Below are 22011 nucleotides of genomic sequence, written 5' to 3'. Positions count from 1 at the left end.
GCATTGATGGAAGCAATTTCCTTATATGGGAGTTCCCCATATCAGTGGCATCCCTGGTTTAGTCCTTATTTCCCCCAATCCTGAAAATCCATGATTACATGGTGATGATGATGTTTAGCATTTATATAGCACTTTATGGTTTGCAAGGACTTTACAAACATCTCCTTTGATCCCTGCAACAACTCTGGGAGCTATTTTAACCTCCAATTTACCAAGGCACAATGAGGTTAAATGACTTGCCCAGGTTCACACAGCTAGCAGGTATCTGAAGCCGGATTTATACTCATCTTCCTGATTCTGGGTCCAGAACTCTGAGCCGAGTGCTTCTAGGTGACACTAGTTACAATTACTGCCATGTTTTAAAAGATGGCTTCACAAACTAGTGGGGCCAAAGACATCGCTGGTAATGGGATGCTTGGTGTTCGAGCTCCTGGAGAGAAGCCTTTTTACGTTTAGTGAGGCTGATGCACACAGCTCATGGTGGCTCTCCCTCCCCAGTCACATCCCTCTGCACTAGGTGGCTCCTGCCAGATGTGTGCTCTACTGGAAGAGCTTTGGGGAAGCCAAAATAGGACTCGACTGCAGGGAATTTTTAGCAATCAGGATATAAGAACAAGCTGGGAATGGAAGGGGACGATACCTCGTGAAGTGGAAATGCAGCTTCATAGGAGCCATTAGTAAGCAATCGATTCAGACCTAGAAAACAGAAATCCAAATAAAATCAAAATAAAGCATGAATCTTTGGGAACCATATACATAAAAGTGGGAAAAAACCCCGATTTTGCAGGTGAGAAAGTGTAGGAAGGAAGACTTGGTGATTGTAAGCAATGTGTAGGATTAAGTCACAAAAAGGGCAAGTAGAAGCGGCAGGACTTGGAGGATCATAGCTGGGGAGCAGGAAGGAAGCTGGGAGGTCACTTAGTCCAACTCTCTCATCTTGGAGAGGAGCAAACAAGCAATAGCAGAGAAAATTCTCGTCCAAGGTCCCGCAGAGAAGATTATATTTAAATGCTGGCCCCCTGATTTTAGAGCTATTTCTCCTTCCATCACACTAACTACCAGGCTCAGGTTCTCCGGGACAGGAAATCCTTCCATTGTTGTTTTTTGGTTCCTATCTGTCAGCACCAGGAGTAGTGCCTGTAACTTACAAATTTAGCCTCTAACTCTTCCCTTTTCCCTTCAGTCATTATGAGATTTTTGAAGTGCTGACCTTTTTGCAGTTTCTTCTCAGTTCCTAAGTAGGACAACCCCACCTCTTCCACCCCCTCCCCCACACACACCGTGACACATATTGGGTATGTTACTTAATTAACCTCTTTGTGCTTTGAGCATCTAAGACCATAAATTGCAAAGAAGATGCTGATCTGCACCGGTGGAGCGCTTCCTCATCTGGAAATTCCCTGGATGAATGAAGTCAATGACAAAGATTGTATTCTTCTTTTGAGTAGAGTGTCCATGGACACTTGCCTCCTTCAGACAGACATCAGTGGTTTACTTCGTAATGGAAGCCTTCCAAAGCTCTTTTAATGTGTTTAATGCTTTCCTCCCATAGCTAACCTCTGAGCTATGAAAAACACTTTTGGGGGGGGGGTAATCTGTAAACAGACAAGGATCACAGCATTAAAGGCTAGAGGCTTGTGGGCTATGGAGATGGAAGAAACCTTAAAGAGTTGGAATTGTTAGTCTACTATTAAAGAGAGTAGATCTGCATATCTGAAAATTACATTTCATCAAACCATTTTCTTGATGCATTTTAAGTCTTTTGGTGAAGAGTTCATGAATGTTTCTTGGGAGTTTTTCTAGTGAATTATGGGGGAATGATTGAGGATTCCAACATTTTATAGATGAAAAGTTGATTAGGAGTCACAGTTGTGTAGCTGAAAGAACACTGGATTTAGATTTAGAAGACCTGAATTGGAATCCTCTCTTTCTTCCTCATTACCAATGACTTGCCCAGAGTCATAGAGCTAGAAAATATTAAGTGTCTGAGGCAGGATTTGAACCCAAGTCCTCCTGATTCCAGAGCCAGTGCTCTATCTACAATGCCATCTAGCTGCCCCTCAAGTTAATCTTTTTGAGTCTCAGATTCCTCATCCATAAAATGAGGAGGAAGAGGAATTGTGTAAGTTCCTTTTAGTTACAATTGTATAACTTATTAATTATGTGACTCTAGGCAAATCATAGAACCTATTATACCACTGTTTCTTCATTTGGAAATATTTCCAAAATGGAAATAATAATAATGTCACCTTCATGAAAATGTCGTCATCAGCAGATGAAATGAGGTATTTTAAATGCTTAGGAAATATCAAAGTGCTGATATGAATCAGCTTCTGCTACCACTACAACAACTACTAATGCTACTATTAGCAACTACTACTCGTAGTACTACTACAACAACTGATAATACTACTCCTTCTAGTACTACTCTTAGTATTTTTCAACAGATAGTACTACTACTTCTACCACCACTACTAACAGCCACAACTAGCACTGCTATTGCCAACTACAACTAGTAGTACTGCTACAACTAGTATGACTACTATAGCTAATAATATTACTCCTTCTAGTACTATAATTAGAACTACTTCAACTGATACTACTACTGATACTATACTACTACTGATACTACCACCACTACAACAACCACAGCAGCAACTATTAGTACTACTACTGCTGATTACTACTAGTAGTACTATTACAACTAGTATTACTACAACTAATACTACTACTCCTTCTAGTACTACTATTAGTGCTCTTCAATTGATAGTACCACTACTTCTACTATCACTATTAACAGCCACAACTAGCACTGTTATTACCAATTACAAATAGTAGTACTGTTACAACTAGTATTACTACTATAGCTAATAATACTACTCCTTCTAGTACTACAATTCATACTACTTTGACTGATAGTACTACTACTTCTACTACCACTACAACAACCACAAGTAGCACTGCTATTACCAACAACTAGTAGTACTGCTACAACTAGTACTACTACTATAGCTAATAATACTACTCCTTATAGTACTACAATTAGTATTACTTCAACTGATACTACTACTGCTACTTCTACTACCACTACAACAGCCACAGTAGCAATTACTAGTACTACTACTACCAACTACTAGTAGTGTTACTACAACTAGTACTTCTACTACAGCTAATGATACTATTCCTTCTAGTACTACAATCATCAGTACTACTTCAATTGCTACTACTACTACTACTATTGAACAGATCATTCTTCTAAGCTGGAAGATAAATGACACATTGTCATATAAAAGAGGCTAACTTGAGAGACATTACAAATCCTAAAATTATCCAGAAATGAATTCTCCCTCCTGTGAGCAGTAGACTTTGTCCAGCAGCAGCATTTCCTGAGGTCACCCACCAATTCCACCGGGGGCTAAGTGATTCCGGCAGAGTACTTACCAATTTTGTTTTTCCCTTCTTCATATTTAATTCTTTGTAAAATGTGATGCACGATTCTACTTCTGGTGGCGTTGTTGAAGAAAGTGTCTTTGTTGTGAATGATGAAGCTACACGTACATATACAAAAACAGAAGGGTGAGGCATTAATTATAAGCGAGGGGACAAAGACCACCCCAGTTGTTGAGCTGTAACACAAGAGGAGAACCCTTAATTGGCTTGAATGCCTTTTATGTGAACTTATATGTGACTATGTAATCTCAATCCAGTACAAGGTAAACTCTTGGAGGGCAGGAATTGTTTCATTTATCTTTGCAGCCCTATCACCTAGCATAGTTTATGGCATATAGTAGAGGCTTATACATGCATACTGATTGACAGATGATCTATGCACATGCTATCCCTAATAAAAAGAAAATTTATTGGAGGACAGAACCTGCCACAATACCTGGTACAAGATAGACATTTAAATGTTTAATGATTAGTTGATTGCCAAAAAAGGTCAGCTCCTTGAGGGCAGGGACTAATGAAATCATTTTTGTATTTGTATGTTGGTGTTGATCATAGTCTCTAGCGCATTTATCATTGTTCAGTTGTTTTCAGTCTTGTCCCATTTTTATGATCCTATTTGGGGTTTTCTTGGCAGAGATACAGGAATAGTTTGCCATTTCCTTCTCCAGCTCATTTTACAGACGGGGAAACTGAAGCAAGCAGGGTAAAATGATTTGCCCAGGATCACACAGCTAATACGTGTTTGAGGCTGGATTTGAACTCAGAAAGAGGAGTGTTCCTGACTTTAGGCTCAAAACTCTATCCACTGAGCCAGTCTAGTACACATCAGGTTAATAAATGCTTGCTGATTGGAAGACTGATCTGAAAGCAAGCAAGGATGAACATAATGCAAGCTGATCCAACACTGAAGAAATTGTCAGAGCAATAATGCCACATTCTAGCTTGAGGCCCTTAGTGTGGTCTCTAGATCTTGAAGGGATTTCAGAGATCACCTTTTCCAAGAACCACATTTTATAGTTGAGGAAACTGAAGGCCAGAGAAGAACAGTTATGTACACAAGGTCACATGGTTGGGAACATAGGAGCATAGGTTTAGAACTTTTACAGATCACCCACTATTACCCCCTTATTTTGCAAACAAGGACAATGAAATCTAGATCAATTAAAGCAAAACTCCTTAAACTATGTGTTGTGACTTCATATGGGGTCATGTAACTGAATATGGGGGTGTTTACAAAATTATGATTTCTTATCAGTAAATGTTTGATTTGTACCCCTATTTTATATATCTATATACCTGGAGTCATAAAAATTTCTTGAGTAGAAAGGGATTGTGAGGGGAAAAATTTTCAAACTTCCTTAAAATTAAAGAGATAGAAAATAGTAGTGTATGGATTTGAACTCAGGGCCTGTAACCTTGAATCTGGTATTTTCCCGCACCACATTCCTCAGATTCACAATCTTGGACATTGATTTAAAATATTAGATAATGTTAAAAAAATGAAATCATGCTTCATGTCATAGCAGGAGTACTAAGTTAAATCAACCAAAAAAAGCTAATTAAAAACAATAAACTTGCCAAGAAAACTATAAGAAAACATCTCTCTCAGTATTTTAGAACCAGGAACTTTTTGTTAAAAAAAAAAAATGGAAATAGTAATAATAGAGACTAGGAACTTCTTTTGTTAGGGGACAAAGTTGGGAAATGTGCTCCTAGACTGGCTTTGGGAGGTAAAGTAGGGAACAAATTCAGATAGTTTCCTGTGTCTCTCCAAGTTTCTCCTCGAGCTCAGGAAATATGTGTTCTGTCAGAGCTGGGGACCTTCAGGACTGCTGGCGACGGCATTTCTCTGAGCCACGACTAGTGTCATAAAGTGACTTCTGAAGTAATCCACAAGCCATAAAGCAAAGTCATTAAGCCCTTACAATGTGCCCGGAACCAGTGCTGGGATTTGGGGACATGCTTACAAGGAGTGAGAGCTCCAGGATTGCCTGGGGGCCCACATGCCCGCGGAAGCAGCAGGGAATCTGTGCTGCTCTCTGGGTCCCAGGGCATCCTCAGTGGCACTGAAGTTATTGGGGAGGCTCATATTAACTCATGGTGCTAAGGGAAGTGAGCAGATATGGGAGGATCATTTATGTGATAGCAACAATTCTGCAAGACCGAGGAGCTTAAGGTCTCTGGTTAAGACTATGACCAACCAAGCTCTGGAAGACCAGGGAAAAGAAATACCTTCTATTTTTGGATGGCCTCAGGATACAGAACAAGGTACATATCTCTGGACATGGCCAATTATGGGAAATTATTTTCCCAGACTGCATATTGTGATGCTTTTGTTTTCCTTTTCTTTTTTTCCCATGGAACAAGGAGGAGGTAGAAAAAAGAAACAAGCAAATGCTTTAGTTAATTAAAAATGTAAATAATATTTAATCTAAAATACTCATAGGGATGAAAGCACTGCGAAATTACCAGGAACCGCTGTGGTTCAGAGAAAAAGGGCACTAACTGTAGCAAAAGAGGCTCTGGGTTCAAATCCTCCCTCTGCAACTTGTTACCTGTGGAATGTTGGGTGATCTACTGAGCTTCACTGGGTCTCAATTTACTTATTGGTAAAATGGAGTTGGATTTGCTGGTACCTAATGACCCTTATCAGTTGAATTCTATTAACTTCATGCCTGAGATCATGGCTCTGCTTCAGATTTCCCCATCCTGCCATTCTGGGAAAAACTCAAGTGGAAAAGGGGCTGTTTTGCTAACAGAACAGTCAATACCTCCTTGATAGATTTGTCTACCGAAGATCTGAAAAAGAAAGTCATTGTCCTAAGTAGCGTTAAATTACTCGTTGACAGAAATGGTTTTAACCAGTTGAACTAATTCAAAAGGAGAAATCTTTGTGTTACAGATCTATTTCCTCTCTCTATTTTAACTAAAATAAATTATTTGTCACCAGAATAATTGGGTCTTGCTATCTGGCCTACTGGTACGCCTTGAGTAGCATGGGCCTGTCCCACTTGGTCAGCAGTGGATCTCCAGTACAGAAGGTGCTTAACATTTTTGGTTAATGCTTAACATTTGCTCCCTTTGGTAAACTTGGTGAAGTCTACGATATTTTTTGCAGAGCAATGCAAATGAGTATGAATGAAGCTCCTGCTGAGTGCCAGGCCAGAGGGGCAGAGACTCAAAAATGTGATAGCTCTCTTGGAAAAGCTCCTTCTGAGACCATTTCTTAGGACTGCAGGGGAGGAAGGGGAAATGCTGACATTACCTCAGATGAGATGACTTTGGTTTTATGCCCTTAGCTCTTTCATCTTATATGAGACACATCATTACATTTTAATGCCAAATAAAGTGGCCATAAAAAGGAGACAACAAACAAGAGGGATGCCTTTCTGATTCACTGGGTAGGATGATACCTGAAGCCTGATAAGTGAGACTAAGCTGGAAAGACAATTTAGAGTTAAAGGCCCATTTTAAAAGCTCAGTTAAAGTGCTTCTCCTTCCTTCTCTCTTAATAGGGCTACAAAGAGTTGCTCTTTTTCAGGTTCACCATCATGCATTAGGTTCACTAAACAGCAAGAATGGGCTTTGGAAACAATGATTTTTTTCTTCCTTACGTAGAACGTTTATAGTGTGGGGCACAATACAGTACAAAGGGCAGAACTCTGAATTTAAGTCAGAGGATACTGGTTTGGATCTTCCCTCTGATAGAGCTTGTAGGTTCTATAGCCATGGGCTGATCACTTTACTGCCTTGGGCCTCGGGGGCTTCTTCTGTAAAATAAGAGGTGAGTTATATAGCTTCTAATGTCCCTTCCAAGCCTAGATCTATAATCCTGGGACCTGAATTCCAATTCTACTTCTTAGGCTCATAGTGTCATAGAGCAAACTCAAAGGAATCTGCCATGCCCATGCAGGTAGGAAAGAACAAATGGATGAAGACTGTTTATATTCCAGAATTCAACATGGATTTGAACAGACACCCTATGGATCTTATCCTATAATATGTACGTCTGGTTTAGTCATCAGAAATGGAAACCGAGTTATTTCTAGAGTTGAATTGGAGAAGGCTAGGTTTTGCTGGGGAAACTGTAAAGCTCCTTTAATAATGTTATATTTCCCTTGAAAAAGAAGCCTCATCTTTCCAATTCTATTATTTTTTCACTGTTGCTATAGGGCAGTAAGAAATGAAACAATATCACCTGATAGTGTTGATATGATGAGTTAATATCATACAGTGCACAATGGGCAACAGTTAGTGAGTGGGATCAAGATGGTTCATATAATCAATGAAGAACTATAAAGAAAGACTACAAAAAAGAGATGTCATCTTATGTGATAGGAAGAGGGGATGTCGCAGGAGTGATTGGACAGATCCAGAGCTCCACAAGCCTCCGGATAACTTCTGGAGAAAGTGAGGGAAGGTTTGCAGCACTGGGTGGACCCTCTGTAGCAAACTATGGCGAGAAAGATGATGCACAAGTTGGAAAAGCATGGAGAGGGAGTGATTCATGTCGCTAAAAGGAACTCCCAAATTGATGAGATCAGAAATCTATGAGAGGATCTACATATGATTTGCAAATAACTTCCCTAGAATACTTCTATAATTATCCTACTTTCTAGATGAAAAAACTGAGTCTCAATGAAATACAGTGACTTGTTTATGGTTGTGAAGCTTATGTTAGAAGTCTAATTAAAAGGCTTTAAAGACTCAAAAGAGCAGTGGTTTTACTGCTGTACTCATGGGACAACATCTGACCTGGTGCTACCAGACAAAGGAGTAAGTTACCTACTTACTTGAGCCTTCCAAGGTAGAGCCTGGACACCAGGGCTTCACCTCCTGGACCACCCAGTCTCCTGAACCCAATCTTACTTCAGGGCAAAACTGGAAGGTTGATTTTCTAGCCCTTTATTGGAAAAGGAAGATATAATTGGCTGTTGTAATGTTAGCAAACTGTGTTCTCCTCCTCCTCCACTGTAAATCAGGATTAAGACTTTAAATGTGTAACTTTGGTGAAAACTTGAAGATGGAGAAGACCTTAAGATGCAGGGCACTGACCATCAAAGGACAAATGATACTGCCTGAAGGAATATAGAAAGCTTAAAAAAAGTATAAAGTGTTGGGCAATCAACCAACCAACCTTAAATCACTACCTTAGGTCAGGACTTCTTAACTCTTTGTATCATGAATGTCTAGACCAGTCTGGGGAATCTTTCCTCAGAAAAATGATTTTCAATGCATGCAATATAATATATAAGGTTGCAAAGGTTACTGATTATATTGAAATAGTTACAAAATGGTAAAAATCAACAAGCAAGTTCCCTGATTTAAGAATATAGGGAGATTTTTCTTATCGAGGCAGACAAAGGCAAATTTGAAAAATAAAGGCAGTTAAGATTTGTTATCTGAGAAAGGCTGCTGACTAGGGATGGAAAGTGGTAAATAAGGACTGACTTTTTAACAACAGTATTTGCCCGGAGTCCTTCAAACATAAAAAAGAAGACTTTAAACTGCAAAGGAAAGGGGGAGGAGAAAAATGACTACAAATACCCATGAAGCCATAGAGTAGACCCTACAGGATTCTTAACTTGGGATTTGTGAACTTCGCTTTTCTGTTATATTTAACAACTATAGTTCCATATAACTGGTTTCCTTCTTAACTTCTCTCCCTCTCTCTCCCTCCCTCCCTTTCTTCTCTATTTCTCTATGTCTCTGTCTCTCCCCTCATTCTCCCTATTTCTCCCCCCTCTGTCTTCTTCTCTCCTGTCTGTCTCCTCCCTCTTTCTCCCTTTCTCCTTCTCCCTGTCCCCCTCTCCCTCTGTGTATATATATTTGTATGTATGTAAGTATTATATATATGTGCATACTTAACAGGCAGCTAACTGTTACATTGGATAGAGTAGAATGCTGGGCCTGAAGTGAGAGAGATCTGAGTTCAAGTCTGCCCACCGACACTTCCTAGCTATGTTGTCCCTGGGCAAGTCACTTAACCCTGTTTGTCTCAGTAAAATGTGCTGGAGAAGAAAATGGCAAACCACTGTAGTATCTCTGCCAAGAAAACCTCTAAAAAGGATCATGAAGATCCAGACATGACTAAAAATGACTAAACAATGTTTTATTTTATGTGTTTAAAAACGTTATTCTGAGAAAAGTTTCATAAGCTTTGCCAGACTGCCTAAGGGCTCCATGACATAGAAAATGTTTAGAACTGCTGCCATAGAGAGTAATTCTAAAAGAATTAGAATTATAGCACTGAAAGCATCTAGGAATTCAAATGTGAGAAAATCCAATAAGGAACTATCAATAAAAACTATGACCCCAGAAATCCAATCACAAACTTACAAAGAAGAGGTTACAGAAAAGGAATAACACCAAAAAAAAAAAAAAAATCAGCATTTATGTAGCACTTAAAATGTCATTTGATTTTCACAAGTTTGCAATATAGGGGCTATTGTTATGCATGTTTTACAGGTGAAGGAATGGAGGTAAGCAGCAATAAAATGACTTGGCCAGGCTCACACAGCTAATAGGCCTTCTATCCTTGCACTCTGTCAAATATGATTCATGTCTAGAAGATGTCTTGAAGGATGTACCTTATTTAAGCGGAATAGGATTCATCAAAGGGATGGTGTGGGTAAAAAAGGCATAAATTAAAGTTTATGTACTTTTATTTATCGTTCAGGTGTTTCAGTCATGTCCGACTCTGCGACCCCATTTGAGGTTTTCTTGGCAGAGATACTAGAGTGGTTTGCCATTTCCTTCCCTAGTTTGACAGATACGGAAACTGAGGCACACAAGGTTAAGTGACTTGCCCAGGATCACACATCTAGGAAGTCTCTGAGGCTAGAGTTGGATCCTGAATAGTCTTCCTGACTCCAGCCTGGCACTATCTACTGTGCCCCCATATATATATGCATAAATACATTTATGTATGTATGTATGTATATATATATTCAGACACATATATGTATGTGTGATTACAGATTAAATGTTTGAGCTTAATCACTTAAAATAAGCTTTAATCATTTTAAACTGCACTAAGACTTTTTGGACTCCTGTACTAAGCTGATATACTCAGATATAAAGATCCAAAAATCAGAGAAAGAAAGCATGGGCAAAGATGGATGGAAATTTAAAAAATAAGTGCATCAGGCCATACCCTAGGCTAGAGGAGTCAAACTCACTGCTCATTGGCCACACAGAGCCTATAAAAGTCTCTAACATAGCCCTGAATCAGATTACGATGTATTTGGAAAATGGTTAATAAAATAAATAAGAATACAATAAATCTAATGGTATTTTGTGGCTTTCAAGGTCGATATGAAGCCACAAGGATCTGGTTCTGTATGAGTTTGCCACCCGTGCATAGCTGCCTCGAACAAAACAATGAGACAGAGTTGAGGAAGCAAAGGGTCAAGATCATGGTTAGGAGTCACGGTAAAGTTAAGGGCAAGGAGACTTCAGTGAGCCATACTTCTTTAGAGACCTGCTGAAAAGCAGAGCAGTTAATGAGTTACACTGGTGATCATTTCAAGTTTCAAAAGGCAATAGGAAGAAAGCGAGGTATTAATAATAAAGATCTGGTTCTCAGCAAAATGGAGGAATGGATTGTGGGAGCAGAAATAATGGTTACTTAGGAACTGTTCTGCCTTGGAAAGTGTGATGGAGAAGGAGAAAAGCTGGGTCTCATTAACACACACCAGATTTTAAGAGAACAGATTTTAAGAGTTAGGATGTCATGGATTAACCTAAGGGTTAAGAGATGGAAAAACTCCAGTTAATAATGAAATTCAGTGTGCAAAATTACAAAGAACAAACTTGGTATAAAGAAGAGATGTGAGAATATCTTTCGCCCACGCTTCTGTAGAGATGAGGTGTTCACAGGTGTCAGTGCTTATGATATCAGATTTTCATTTTCTTCAACATACTGATTGATTTTGCTGAATTTTTGTCTCTTTCCCCCTTTTTAAAAATCTTTAATATAAGGGAAGGCGCTCAAAGAGGGAAAAAAGAAGGATCTGAGAGGAAATCAAGATGACATAAACCAAAAATATCATTAAATATAATTTTTAAATGAATGAAATTCAAAAGACACCAAGAGAAATAATTCCAATGAGAAATAAAGGGGAAAGTCATCTAAAGAGATAATATGGATGGCAAGGAAAACTCACAATCAATTTAGTTTTTTTTTTTTTTTTTTTTGGTGGGGATGGGGCACAAGGTAATTTGGGTTAAGTGATTTGCCCAGGTTCACACAGTTAGAAGGTGTTACGTGTCTAAGGCTGGATTTGAACTGGGGTCCTCCTGGCTCAAGAACCAGTGCTCTATCCACTGGGCTGTCTAGCTGCCCCCAATCAATTAGATTTTAAAACATAAGTACAGAAGATGGAAATGAGGCTAGACAAAAGAGAAGAAATAGAAAATTGTGGCAGGTACTCTGAGAACAGTGTCAGAAAAGTTGATTCTGAACAGAAATTCAGGGGACAACAATAGTCCGTTTTTTGTTTCTAATTAAGCTACAGGAGCAAAGAAGAGGAATACCAAAGATGGCCTTGGAATACTAAATGGGATGATAATAGATGACAGAGAGAAGACAGATAGAGTTCCATCCCTTATTATTTCTATTTTTTCTACCAAGGAGAATGATTTCTAGACTGGGAAGTAAAGAACAAAATAGCTAGAAGGGAGATGACAACCAAGATAAGCAAGAAGCAATTAGGTTCTCTTCCTATATTCAGCTCAGAAGGCTAGGTGAACTTACACACTGGGGCTAGAATTCCTAACTTGGCATCCACAAACTTTAAAAAATATATATTTTACTATCTGTATTCCAAAATAATTGGCTTCCTTTGTTTTTTTTGAGTGAAAATACTAAGTAGTGAACCACATTCAGTTCCCATGGCTTTCTTCATCACTGAACAATTGGAACTGGCTTGAATCATCTCACTGTTGAAGAGAGCCACGTCCATCAGAATTGATCATTGTATAATCTTGTTGTTGCCGTGTACAATGATCTCCTGGTTCTGCTCATTTCACTCAGCATCAGTTCATATAAGTCTCTACAGGTCTCTCTGAAATCATCCTGCTGGTCATTTCTTACAGAACAATATTCCACAATATTTATATACCACAATTTATTCAGCCATTCTCTAACTGATGGGCATCCACTCGGTTTCCAGTTTCTAGCCACTACAAAAGGCTGCAATTGGCTTCCTTTGTAATACTATATATTTTATTTTATGCATTTAAAACATTTTCCAGAGATGAGGCCAGAGGCTTTGTCAGACTGCCTAACAGGGCCAGGAATGACACATAAGAGGTTAAGAACTCCTTCTTCAGGCTAGTGAGATGGCTGGCAGCTGTGACAGCTGATATTTAGGATGGTGTAGAGAATAGAATTGGAAAAGGGTAAATATGTCATCTCCCACTCTTTCTCCCAATCTTAAAGGAAATGAACAGAGACTGTATAGATTATTGGCCAGTGAGCTCGCCCATAAAGTCCAACAAAAATTGGGATGATTAATTAATATCTAGAAAAGAAAGCAATGTTCACAAAGAATCAACGTATCCTCATCAACCATAATTAATATCTAACCTAAATTCCTTCTCAAAAATTGTTTCTAAACTAGTAGGTCAAGGAGATACCTTCATTTTACTGGAATTTTAGCAAAACATTTGGCAAAATCTCTCATGCTATTTTCATGGATAAGATGGACTGGTAGAGGCTAGACATTAATGCAGATGAATGGCTTTAGAACTGGTTAAATGGACAGATTCAAAGATAATGCTGGCAAGTATTTATGTGGAGCATTGTAAAATGCTTTACAAATATTATCTCATTCAAAGCAACCTAGGAGTTAGGTACTATCTTTATCTCCATTTTGCAAATGAAACAACTGAGACAAAGAGAGATGACTTGCCTAGGATTACATAGCTAATATATCTGAGGTAAGATTTGAACTCAAGTAGTCCTGATTTTTTTCAGGTCCAGCACCGTTTAATGGTTTGATGTCATTTTGGAGGCTCTCCGGCGGGGGGGGGGGTGTCTTCCAGGGACCTGTGCTTATTCCTTTACTATTTAACATGTTTATAAGGTATGTGGGCGAAGGAATCGATGCTGTGCTTATCAAATTTGCAGATGACACAGAATTGGGAGAGAAAGTAAAAAAAGTTGGATGACAGCCATGGTCCCAAAAGCCATCGCAAGGTTAGAACTTTGAGCTAAATCGATTAAGATTATAATGTGAGAATGATGGATGAACATGAAGACTCAGATTCAATAAAATAAAGCCCACAGGTATAATATATAGGCTTCATAGCAACTCACCTAAAAACAGATGCTCTGTGGGTGTTAGCAGACTGCAAGCTAAGCAATAATAACGAAAGGTAGCATTTATAAAGGCAGCAAGGATAGAGTTCCAGGCCTGGAGTCAGGGATATCTGGATTCAAGTATGAATGAGTGCTCCTGAGGAAGTCATTTAACCTTGCCTACCTCAGTCTCCTCATCTATAAAATGAACTAGAGAAGGAAATGGCAAGAAAACCCCAAATAGGGTCATGGAGAATCACAACTTAAATGACTGAACAACAAAAAAGCACTTAAGAGTTTTAAAGACTTGCAAAGCACCTTATAAATGTTCTCATGTGAGCTTCACAATAACTCTGAGACGTAGGTGACATTATTATTATCATCCCAATTTTACAGATTGAAAAACTGAATCCAGGGTCACCTAGCTAGTTAATATCTAAAAGTCATTTCTGAGCTTAGATCTAATCATACTATCTACTGCCCAATATGAGGTCAATAGTGTAATATAGTAGCTCCCAAATCTCATATAATCTGAGATTAGAATAAATTAAAAGGGCTAGGGAGGTGATAGCCTTATTGTCTCAGCCTTGGACACACCTATGGTATTATATTCAGTTCTGGATACTATATGTCAGCAAAAACCTCGTTGAAGTGGAGAGTGTCCAAAGGCAGACAACAAAGATGAGGAAAGCCTTCAAGATGGGAACAGCTGAAGGAACTGGACATGTTTAACCTGGGAAAAAAACACCAGGACACGGGCTGTAGGAACCCATCCTGCTGCCATTTAAGTTCTTGAAAAGCTGACTGTCTGTTCTGAATGGCCCTAAAGGATTGAAGTTGAAGACTTAGAACTTTAAGATTCCAAGTCAAAAGGAATCTAAGAGATTATCTAATCCAGCCTCAGAAGAGGAGGGAGTGATTGAAGGCTGCGACAATCAGGTTGCAATATTTCACTATGAGCCATTCTTGCCTAAGAAGGAGCCTTTCTAGAAGGAGAGAGAAATGAAAGAGAAATGAAAGAGCAATAGTTATTAATTTTGTTTGAAACCACAGAGTTAAAAGGCCCATCAAAATCTCCAAAAATATTTATGATTATGATGCCAACAAAGAAAGTTGTTGGGGAGACAGATAGGTCACATTAATGGCAGACATTAAAATTCTCTTTTCTAATGGCTAAATTTAGTTTGAACATAAGGATGGGTTTTTAAAAGGCACGGGCAGAAATGGTCCCCAACTGTATGCGTAACCAAGCCTTGCAAGCATCAAAATGAAGGTTAATTGCTTTGACAAGAATATTTTAGGTAACTTATTTAATGAGACTTTTAACTAGAGATTTCATTTTTAACAGGGAGAAACAAAGATGACACAGCCAACTGTCATTTAAATAATGGCCCTGGAAATAATGAAAACCCAAGGAAGAACAAAGCACGCAATTAATTTTAATCTTTCCTTCCAAATGTGTGACAAACCCTACATGGAGAGTTTTCTGGGTTTGAGTTTCCATCGTGCATAAACTTCGCACTCGGGGTTTCTCTTAAATACATTTGTTAGCAGGAAAAGGAAGAGGAGAAGGTACAAGCAGACTGACAAGTGATGTAACAGGTAACATGCAAATATCCAGTAGTCTGGCAAAGGTAATTTGTCATGCTATATTCCTTTGCGGAAGATGACAAGTTATTTAAATTGCATCTAACAAGAAGCATCTTGGCAGGTGTGAAAACAGACAGATAAATCATTTATTAAGTGTTTTCTCTGCACCAGGCACTGGGCTAAGTGCTGGGAATACAAATATAAATTGTAACACAGTCCCTGCTCTCAAGAAGTTTACATTCCTTGTTTTTTTTCCCAGCTCACAAACTCACCTTCTAATGAACAAAGATAATACCCAGGTCAACAGAAAGGTGGGAAGGTAAGAAGGCTGGTGAACAGGGGGATAAATACATAACCTGCTATCCACAAGCTTGGCTTTGGATCCTGGGTAACTAGCATTAGGACTATGGGCCCATAATTTAACTGCTCAGAGCCTTGTTTTTTTCATCTGAAAATGGAGTTAATGGTACTTGCACTACTACTTCATGGGGCTGTGATGAAGAAAGTACGACAGTCATAAATGGAAAAGCCTCATGGTCCAGTGGAAAGAGCAGAGCCGTAGAAGAAGACCTGAATTTAAACAAAACCCTGGGATTTATGACCAGAAGAAAGTCATTTTGCTAACTAGGGCAATATCTCTGAAACGAGGGAGCCGGCTCCAGACCGAACTCCGCATTCCGTGCTAACTCGAGACCCATGTAAGGTCTGATGCTCTTTTGGTCTCTAGGCCAGCTCCAAATCTAGGACCCCTCAACAGTATTGTTAACTCCAAACTTCAACAGTTTCTGATTGGTTCTCCTTATATTCCATACTAGAACCTTCACTTTGTTGGGGGGAGGAAGGACAGGATGCACCTACTTAAGTCTAGGAATTGATTGTTCTCTAATCCCCTGCTTCTTTTGATAATTCATTTAAAAGGGATGATCAAATGAAGGGGAGAAAAACATCTCGGATTCTATTGCAAGTCTACACAAGTAATCTGGATATAGTCAGCAGATCATACCAAATAAAGGAGACACCAAAGTGTCTGTCCAAATACTGGACTGGGAATTAGGGCGACCTGAGTGCAGATCCTATTTCACATAATTACAATGTATGACAATTACTACAATGACTGTGTGCTCCCTGGTGAATTAAGGACTCACTGAATCCCTGACTCAGTTTTCTCAACTGTAAAGTGGGGCTAATAATAGCAATGAAAGGGCTGCTGCAAGGATCAAATAGAATAACATGTATAGTGCTTTGCGAACCTTAACATGCTTTATAAATGATATGATGATGATGATAACAAAGTACACTAGCCTTGGGATCAGGAAGATAGATGTTTAAATACTACTAGTACTTAGCACCTAGCAGTGTTTGGTATATAAAAGGAGTATAATGAGTGGGGGTTGATTAATAACCAACTGTATAACCCCTGAGCAAGTGACTTACCCTCTCTCTCTCTCTGGCAGTTCTCTAGGAGTTATTTACTCAACATTAGATGGGTTGAGATCTATTTTAATAGAGGGAGTGTGTATAAAAGTGCTTCTTCATATAGACAAAATCCCCAGTCCTTTGCCTGTAACTTAGGTTAAGTTTTAGCAGCAGATGGGACCAGAAGATATAAACAACAGTGGCCATTTCACTTTGAAGACAGATTGTGATGAAAGAAGCGGTCTTGAAATCCATTAGAGTAGATTTTAATAAACCCATCTGTCTATAAACATGTTTACCTGCTCAGCAATTCCCAAAGTGTTGGACTCATTTAGCAACATCAGAGTAATCTTGAATCTTGATGCCTTGAGCAAATAAGGACTAAAAGTAAGTGCTGACTTTCATATTTTATATTTTTTTATTTTATACTTTTATTCAAAGCCTAACTTATCCAGAACCTAAGAAAGTGCAAAGTTCAATGAAGAAAAAGATCCTACAATGGAAAAAAAAATTGGTTCTAATGCCATGTCTTCCTCATGATCTTGGGCAAATCCCTTACATTCTCTCAACCTGAGTTACCTCATCTAAAAATGAGGATAAAAGACAATGTTCATTACCTATATAATAGGATCATTATAAGGATTGAATGGATCATGAATAGAAAGTCCAGCCTCCTTTTCTTCCTCTTTTCTTTCCCTCTCATTACTGCTTCATATCCCATCTATCTATCCATCATCCATGCATCTGAGCAGGCTATTTTGCTTTCAACCATGCTGATTGCCATTCTGAACCAGCACCTTATGCACTGGGCCTTCAGAATCCAGGCTTCCTCTTCCTCGGAGAAATGGATGGATTTAGCTCTGACATTCCTTTCTGAGGGCCGAACTGGTGATGAGTACAGACTTGTCTTGCCCAGTGTGTGACTAACTGGGTCCCATCTCAGAAGACTGCTTAGCGTCTTATCTAATCATTAAGTCAGGCCATTTGGGTATCTCTCTTGCCATTGTATATCCCTATATTTCCTTACTTTTCAGCTCTTGCTTTGGGCAAAGTAATGGCACTGTTGTTTTTAGAATAAGTGTGGCTAATTGACTATCCTATAAATTAAATAATTATTTCTGTGACTCTCCAGACCAAAATTCTCCTTCCCAGCCACCATTCCTAAGCGTGTTGTCTCTTTTTATTATAACATACACACCTTCAGGGCAGGGAATGACAGAGCCCAGCACTTATCAAAGTATCTGGAACATAATAAGTTCTTTTTCATTCAACTGTTACTAGTGTGGAACTATAGGGACCTCCCATCTATCAACGTTATAATCCATTTAATTTAGAATCATGGAGAACTACCAGAGGTCAATTAGAGTGAACTCATTTGTCCATGGTGATACAACTAAGACTTGTTGAAAGCAAGGGCTGAATACAGATTTTCCAGATTTGAAATGTGGCCCTCTATACCAGGCTACCTCTAGTTGTATTAGTCCCACTATTAATAATAATAATGTTTAATAATAAACATGCTAATGTCTCTGTGCACTGAAAGGGTTTTAATACCACAAAAACTTTTTTTATGAATTACTTGGAGAAAGGCATAGTGGAATATTTAACATATTTGTAGATGACCCAAATCTAGAAAGAAAAATAATAAACCAGATCACAGAATCAGAAAATGAAAATATCTTCAGAGACTAGAACAATTAGGTCAAGTCTAATATGACAAAATCTAACAGAGATAAATATGAAGTTTTATATTGGATCCAAAATATCAATTTCATGACTACAAAGTAGATAAGACTTGGCTAGATATCAGTTTGTTTGAAAATATATTTGGGCTTTTTTCTTTGGGAAAGGGAGAGATGCTAAGGTGTGGACAAGTCAACAGTGGGATAAAATATCAAAAAACCTCAACGCACTGCTAGACTTCTTGGAGAAGCAGAGTTTCCAGGAATTAAGAGGCAGGAATCTTGTATTCTTTACTGGTTAGAACCTACCTGGGATAGATCCTTTTTAGTGTTGGAGGTCATATTCTAGAAAGGACATTGGTAATTTAGAGAGTGTCACTAGAGGGGCAACTCAGGCTTAGGAATGACTTTGAGATCATATGAATATCACATGAAAGAACTGAGAATATACCTATACCTATATCTTTATATCTATATCTATCTCTATCTATAGTCTGGAGAAGAGAAAACTCAGGCTGACTTCAAATAGTTGAAGGATTATCAACTGGAAGAACAACTGGTTTTATTTTAGGGATCCCACAGAGAATAAGCAAGAGTAGGTGGGGGAAGTCACTAGGAAGCAAATTTAGGCTTTCAGGTCTAAAAATATTTCCCCAAATTAAAGCTACTTCAAAATGTAATGAGCTGATTTGGAAAGAAAGAATACTCTCATAAGGTCAAATTAAGAAGCATTAATTATGTTCTAGTTATCATCTAATGAACCTGTTACATTCTAATCCATTATAGTGGGCAAATACTACCCCTGCCTTCAAGGAGTTCACAGTCTAATGGGGAGGACCAGCCACCTATGGATATTCAGAATCCAGACTCCCTAATTCCTGGGAGAACCTTCCAGTGCCCAGTTTCAGCTGAGGAAACAGAGGCCATATAGACAACTATTACCAACAAGATGTATGTAGGAAAATCTCAGGGAGAAGACCTCAGCACTAGGGGTGGGAAGGCTGGAGGTTGGGAAGTTGGAGAAAGGGGATCAGGAAAGACTTCTTGGGCTTTTAGTTGAGATGGGAAGAAAATGAGAGAAGTCAGGAAGCAGAAGGGAATCCTAGGTCTGGGAGATCATGAAAGGAGTCAGGAAAGGGAATGTCTTGGGCAAACACCAGCAAGGGCAGTCATTGAGTCTGTGCAGGGGAATAAATTGTAATGAGAGGACATTTGCCAGATATTCTCAAGTTCCCTTCCTCCCCGCATTGGTTCCACTACCTTGGATGTTATTGAAACAGTCTCCAATTCTATGATTTTGTGGATTTCTAGCCCAAGCCACCCCTCAGTGTGAGGGCAGAGGAGTTTTTCAGTTTCTCTTTTCTTTGCTTCTTCCCTCTTGCATTGGAAGCAAAACCATTTCATTAAGAAGTACGTTCTCCCTGCTTTCAGATTTCATTTGACGTTTCCTTCAGAAAGCTAGTCTTGCATAGCAGAGTTCCCATGGTTAAAATTTTATAAAGTACTTAATCTCTACTGAATTATGTCAACTCTCTTTAGAAAAATAATGAAGGCACTTCAAAAGATGAATTGGCATAATTCTCAGGAAAGAAAAAAAAGCTGTTAGTAATAACAATTCACTCAAGTTAACTTAGGGGAGATAAAAATGTACTTGATGCAATCTAGTCACCAGAAGCAGTGTGGAATGAAGGGCAATACTGCATATGAGAGTCAGGAGGACCTGAGTTCAAATCTGCCCTCAGACACTTCCTAGCTGTATGACCCTGGGTAAGTCACGTCACCCTGTTTACCTCACTTTCCTCATCTGTAAAATGAGCTGGAGAAGGAAATGGCAAACTACTCCAGTATCTCTGCCAAGAAAACCCCAAATGAGGTCACTCCAAAGAACTGGACATGACAAATAGTTCAATAACAACAAAAGATGAAGAAATTTATCCTAAGAGGGGGAAGGGAAGCTCAAGGTTCAAGGCTCAGAATTAGCAAATGGCAAAGATGGGATCAGAAACCAGGTCTGTTGGATCTCCGAGTCCTCCCTCAGCTTCCATCCTAAAGAACAGAATGGCAGGTAATGAACACTGGAGCAGCTTGGATTGTTGCTATGGTCCTCTTATCTGGTAGTCCCATGGGAGCAGGAAATAGGGAGATAAGTTTTAAAAATCTGCCAAAGCTGGGGCTAGAGAAGTCATGGGGGAAGTTAAAGAACTGCTTTTCTGCTCCCAACATCACACTGTAAAAGGCAGAGAGAACAATACATTCTGGACTTGCCTTCCTGACATTTTCAGCTTTCTAAAGATAAAGCAAATATCAGGGGGACTAGAGTCTGGACACAATTCGGACCCATGAGAAGTAACTGAAGCAAAATAGTAGGAATCCTGAGTGGAAGAGATAGCATAATCTTGGGGGACTTGACATATAAGGGGTGGAGAAAAAAGTGGGGAGCCTGTCTTCTCAGCCCCCCTTGTCAATATTCTGATTCAATAGCCGATACCAAGTCCCCTTCAAGCAAAATGAATGAGGAAGAGTGGATTGAATAACATCCCCCTACCCTGAGACAGAAAAAGGGGTCTTGCTGGGTCCTGATGGCTGGACCGATGAGACAAATTTTTATTAAGGCTACAGCAAGATCCCCTTGATTCAGAAATACATGAAATAAGCTAAAGATAAGAATTTGGAAGCATATAAAGAAGGCAGAAGGACAAAATGGATGGAGTGATGTTAATAGCTTAGGAGGAGAAAAGATCTACTTCTTATATATTGTTTTTATTATCCTCATAATAGACAATGCCAATCTTTATGACTAAGTTCCATGTGTATTCCAACATATTTTACATGTACGGGATGACCTGCCAGCTAGGGGAGGGGGAAGAGGAAAGAAGGGGAAAATTTGGAAAGGAAGGTATTGCAAAGGTCAATGTTGGAAAAATTGCCCATACATATGTTTTGTAAATAAAAAGTTTTAAAAAAAGACTAAGTTACAGGTAAGTCATAAAACTGGAGGTTTTCTTCATCAGGAGTTCCTCCAGACCAAACCCCACCCCCAACACATATACACATGTATGTACACACATACACACACACATATACACACACACACACAGGAGGAAAAGCACCTGCAAACTTTTGTTTAACAGTTTAACTGTTTGTTAAACAGGAGCGTTCCCTGTGCTTTGTGAATCAAACTCCATTTACCTACTTGGCTATTATAAGCCATGTCCAAGTCGTAGGGAACCCCTTTGGGGTTTTCTTGGCAGAGATACTAAAGTGGAACGCCATTTCCTTCTCCAGCTCATTTGACAGATTAGGAGACTGAGTCAAACAGGGCTGGATTTGACTGCAAGATGAGAGCTCTATACAATATGATCTTACCTAGAGGCCTCTATTTTACCTACTCATGAAATGGAACGTTCAGATGACTTTTGCTTTGGACAAATCAAATTCATCTCTGTCCCAAGTCTGAATATGTCAGACTTACTTTCAGGTTTTTTTTAGGCTCTGGGGACACAAAAACAAGAATGAAACAATCAGTAATCTCAAAGAGTTAAAGTATTTTCAGAGTTTATTGGCCAA

The 22011-nt window shown here is 39.0% G+C and overlaps 1 protein-coding gene across 5 annotated transcripts in view; it reads right to left on the bottom strand.

Annotated features, from left to right (window-relative positions):
• The window catches only part of ANO4 (anoctamin 4), a 392142-nt gene that overhangs the window by 68126 nt on the left and 302005 nt on the right, over positions 1-22011 (bottom strand). For all 5 annotated transcript variants that reach the window (XM_052001731.1, XM_052001734.1, XM_052001735.1 and 2 more), the window contains 2 exons: positions 3442-3548; positions 641-696 (listed from right to left, as the gene is read on the bottom strand). In XM_052001731.1, coding sequence (XP_051857691.1) covers positions 641-696; positions 3442-3548 — 163 coding nt within the window. The remainder of the gene's footprint in view (positions 1-640; positions 697-3441; positions 3549-22011) is intronic.

This window comes from Antechinus flavipes, chromosome 5 (assembly GCF_016432865.1).
Source record: "Antechinus flavipes isolate AdamAnt ecotype Samford, QLD, Australia chromosome 5, AdamAnt_v2, whole genome shotgun sequence".
NCBI lineage: Eukaryota > Metazoa > Chordata > Mammalia > Dasyuromorphia > Dasyuridae > Antechinus > Antechinus flavipes.
The sequence above is the reverse complement of the archived record's forward strand: the minus strand, read 5'-3'. Positions and strand labels throughout refer to the sequence as shown.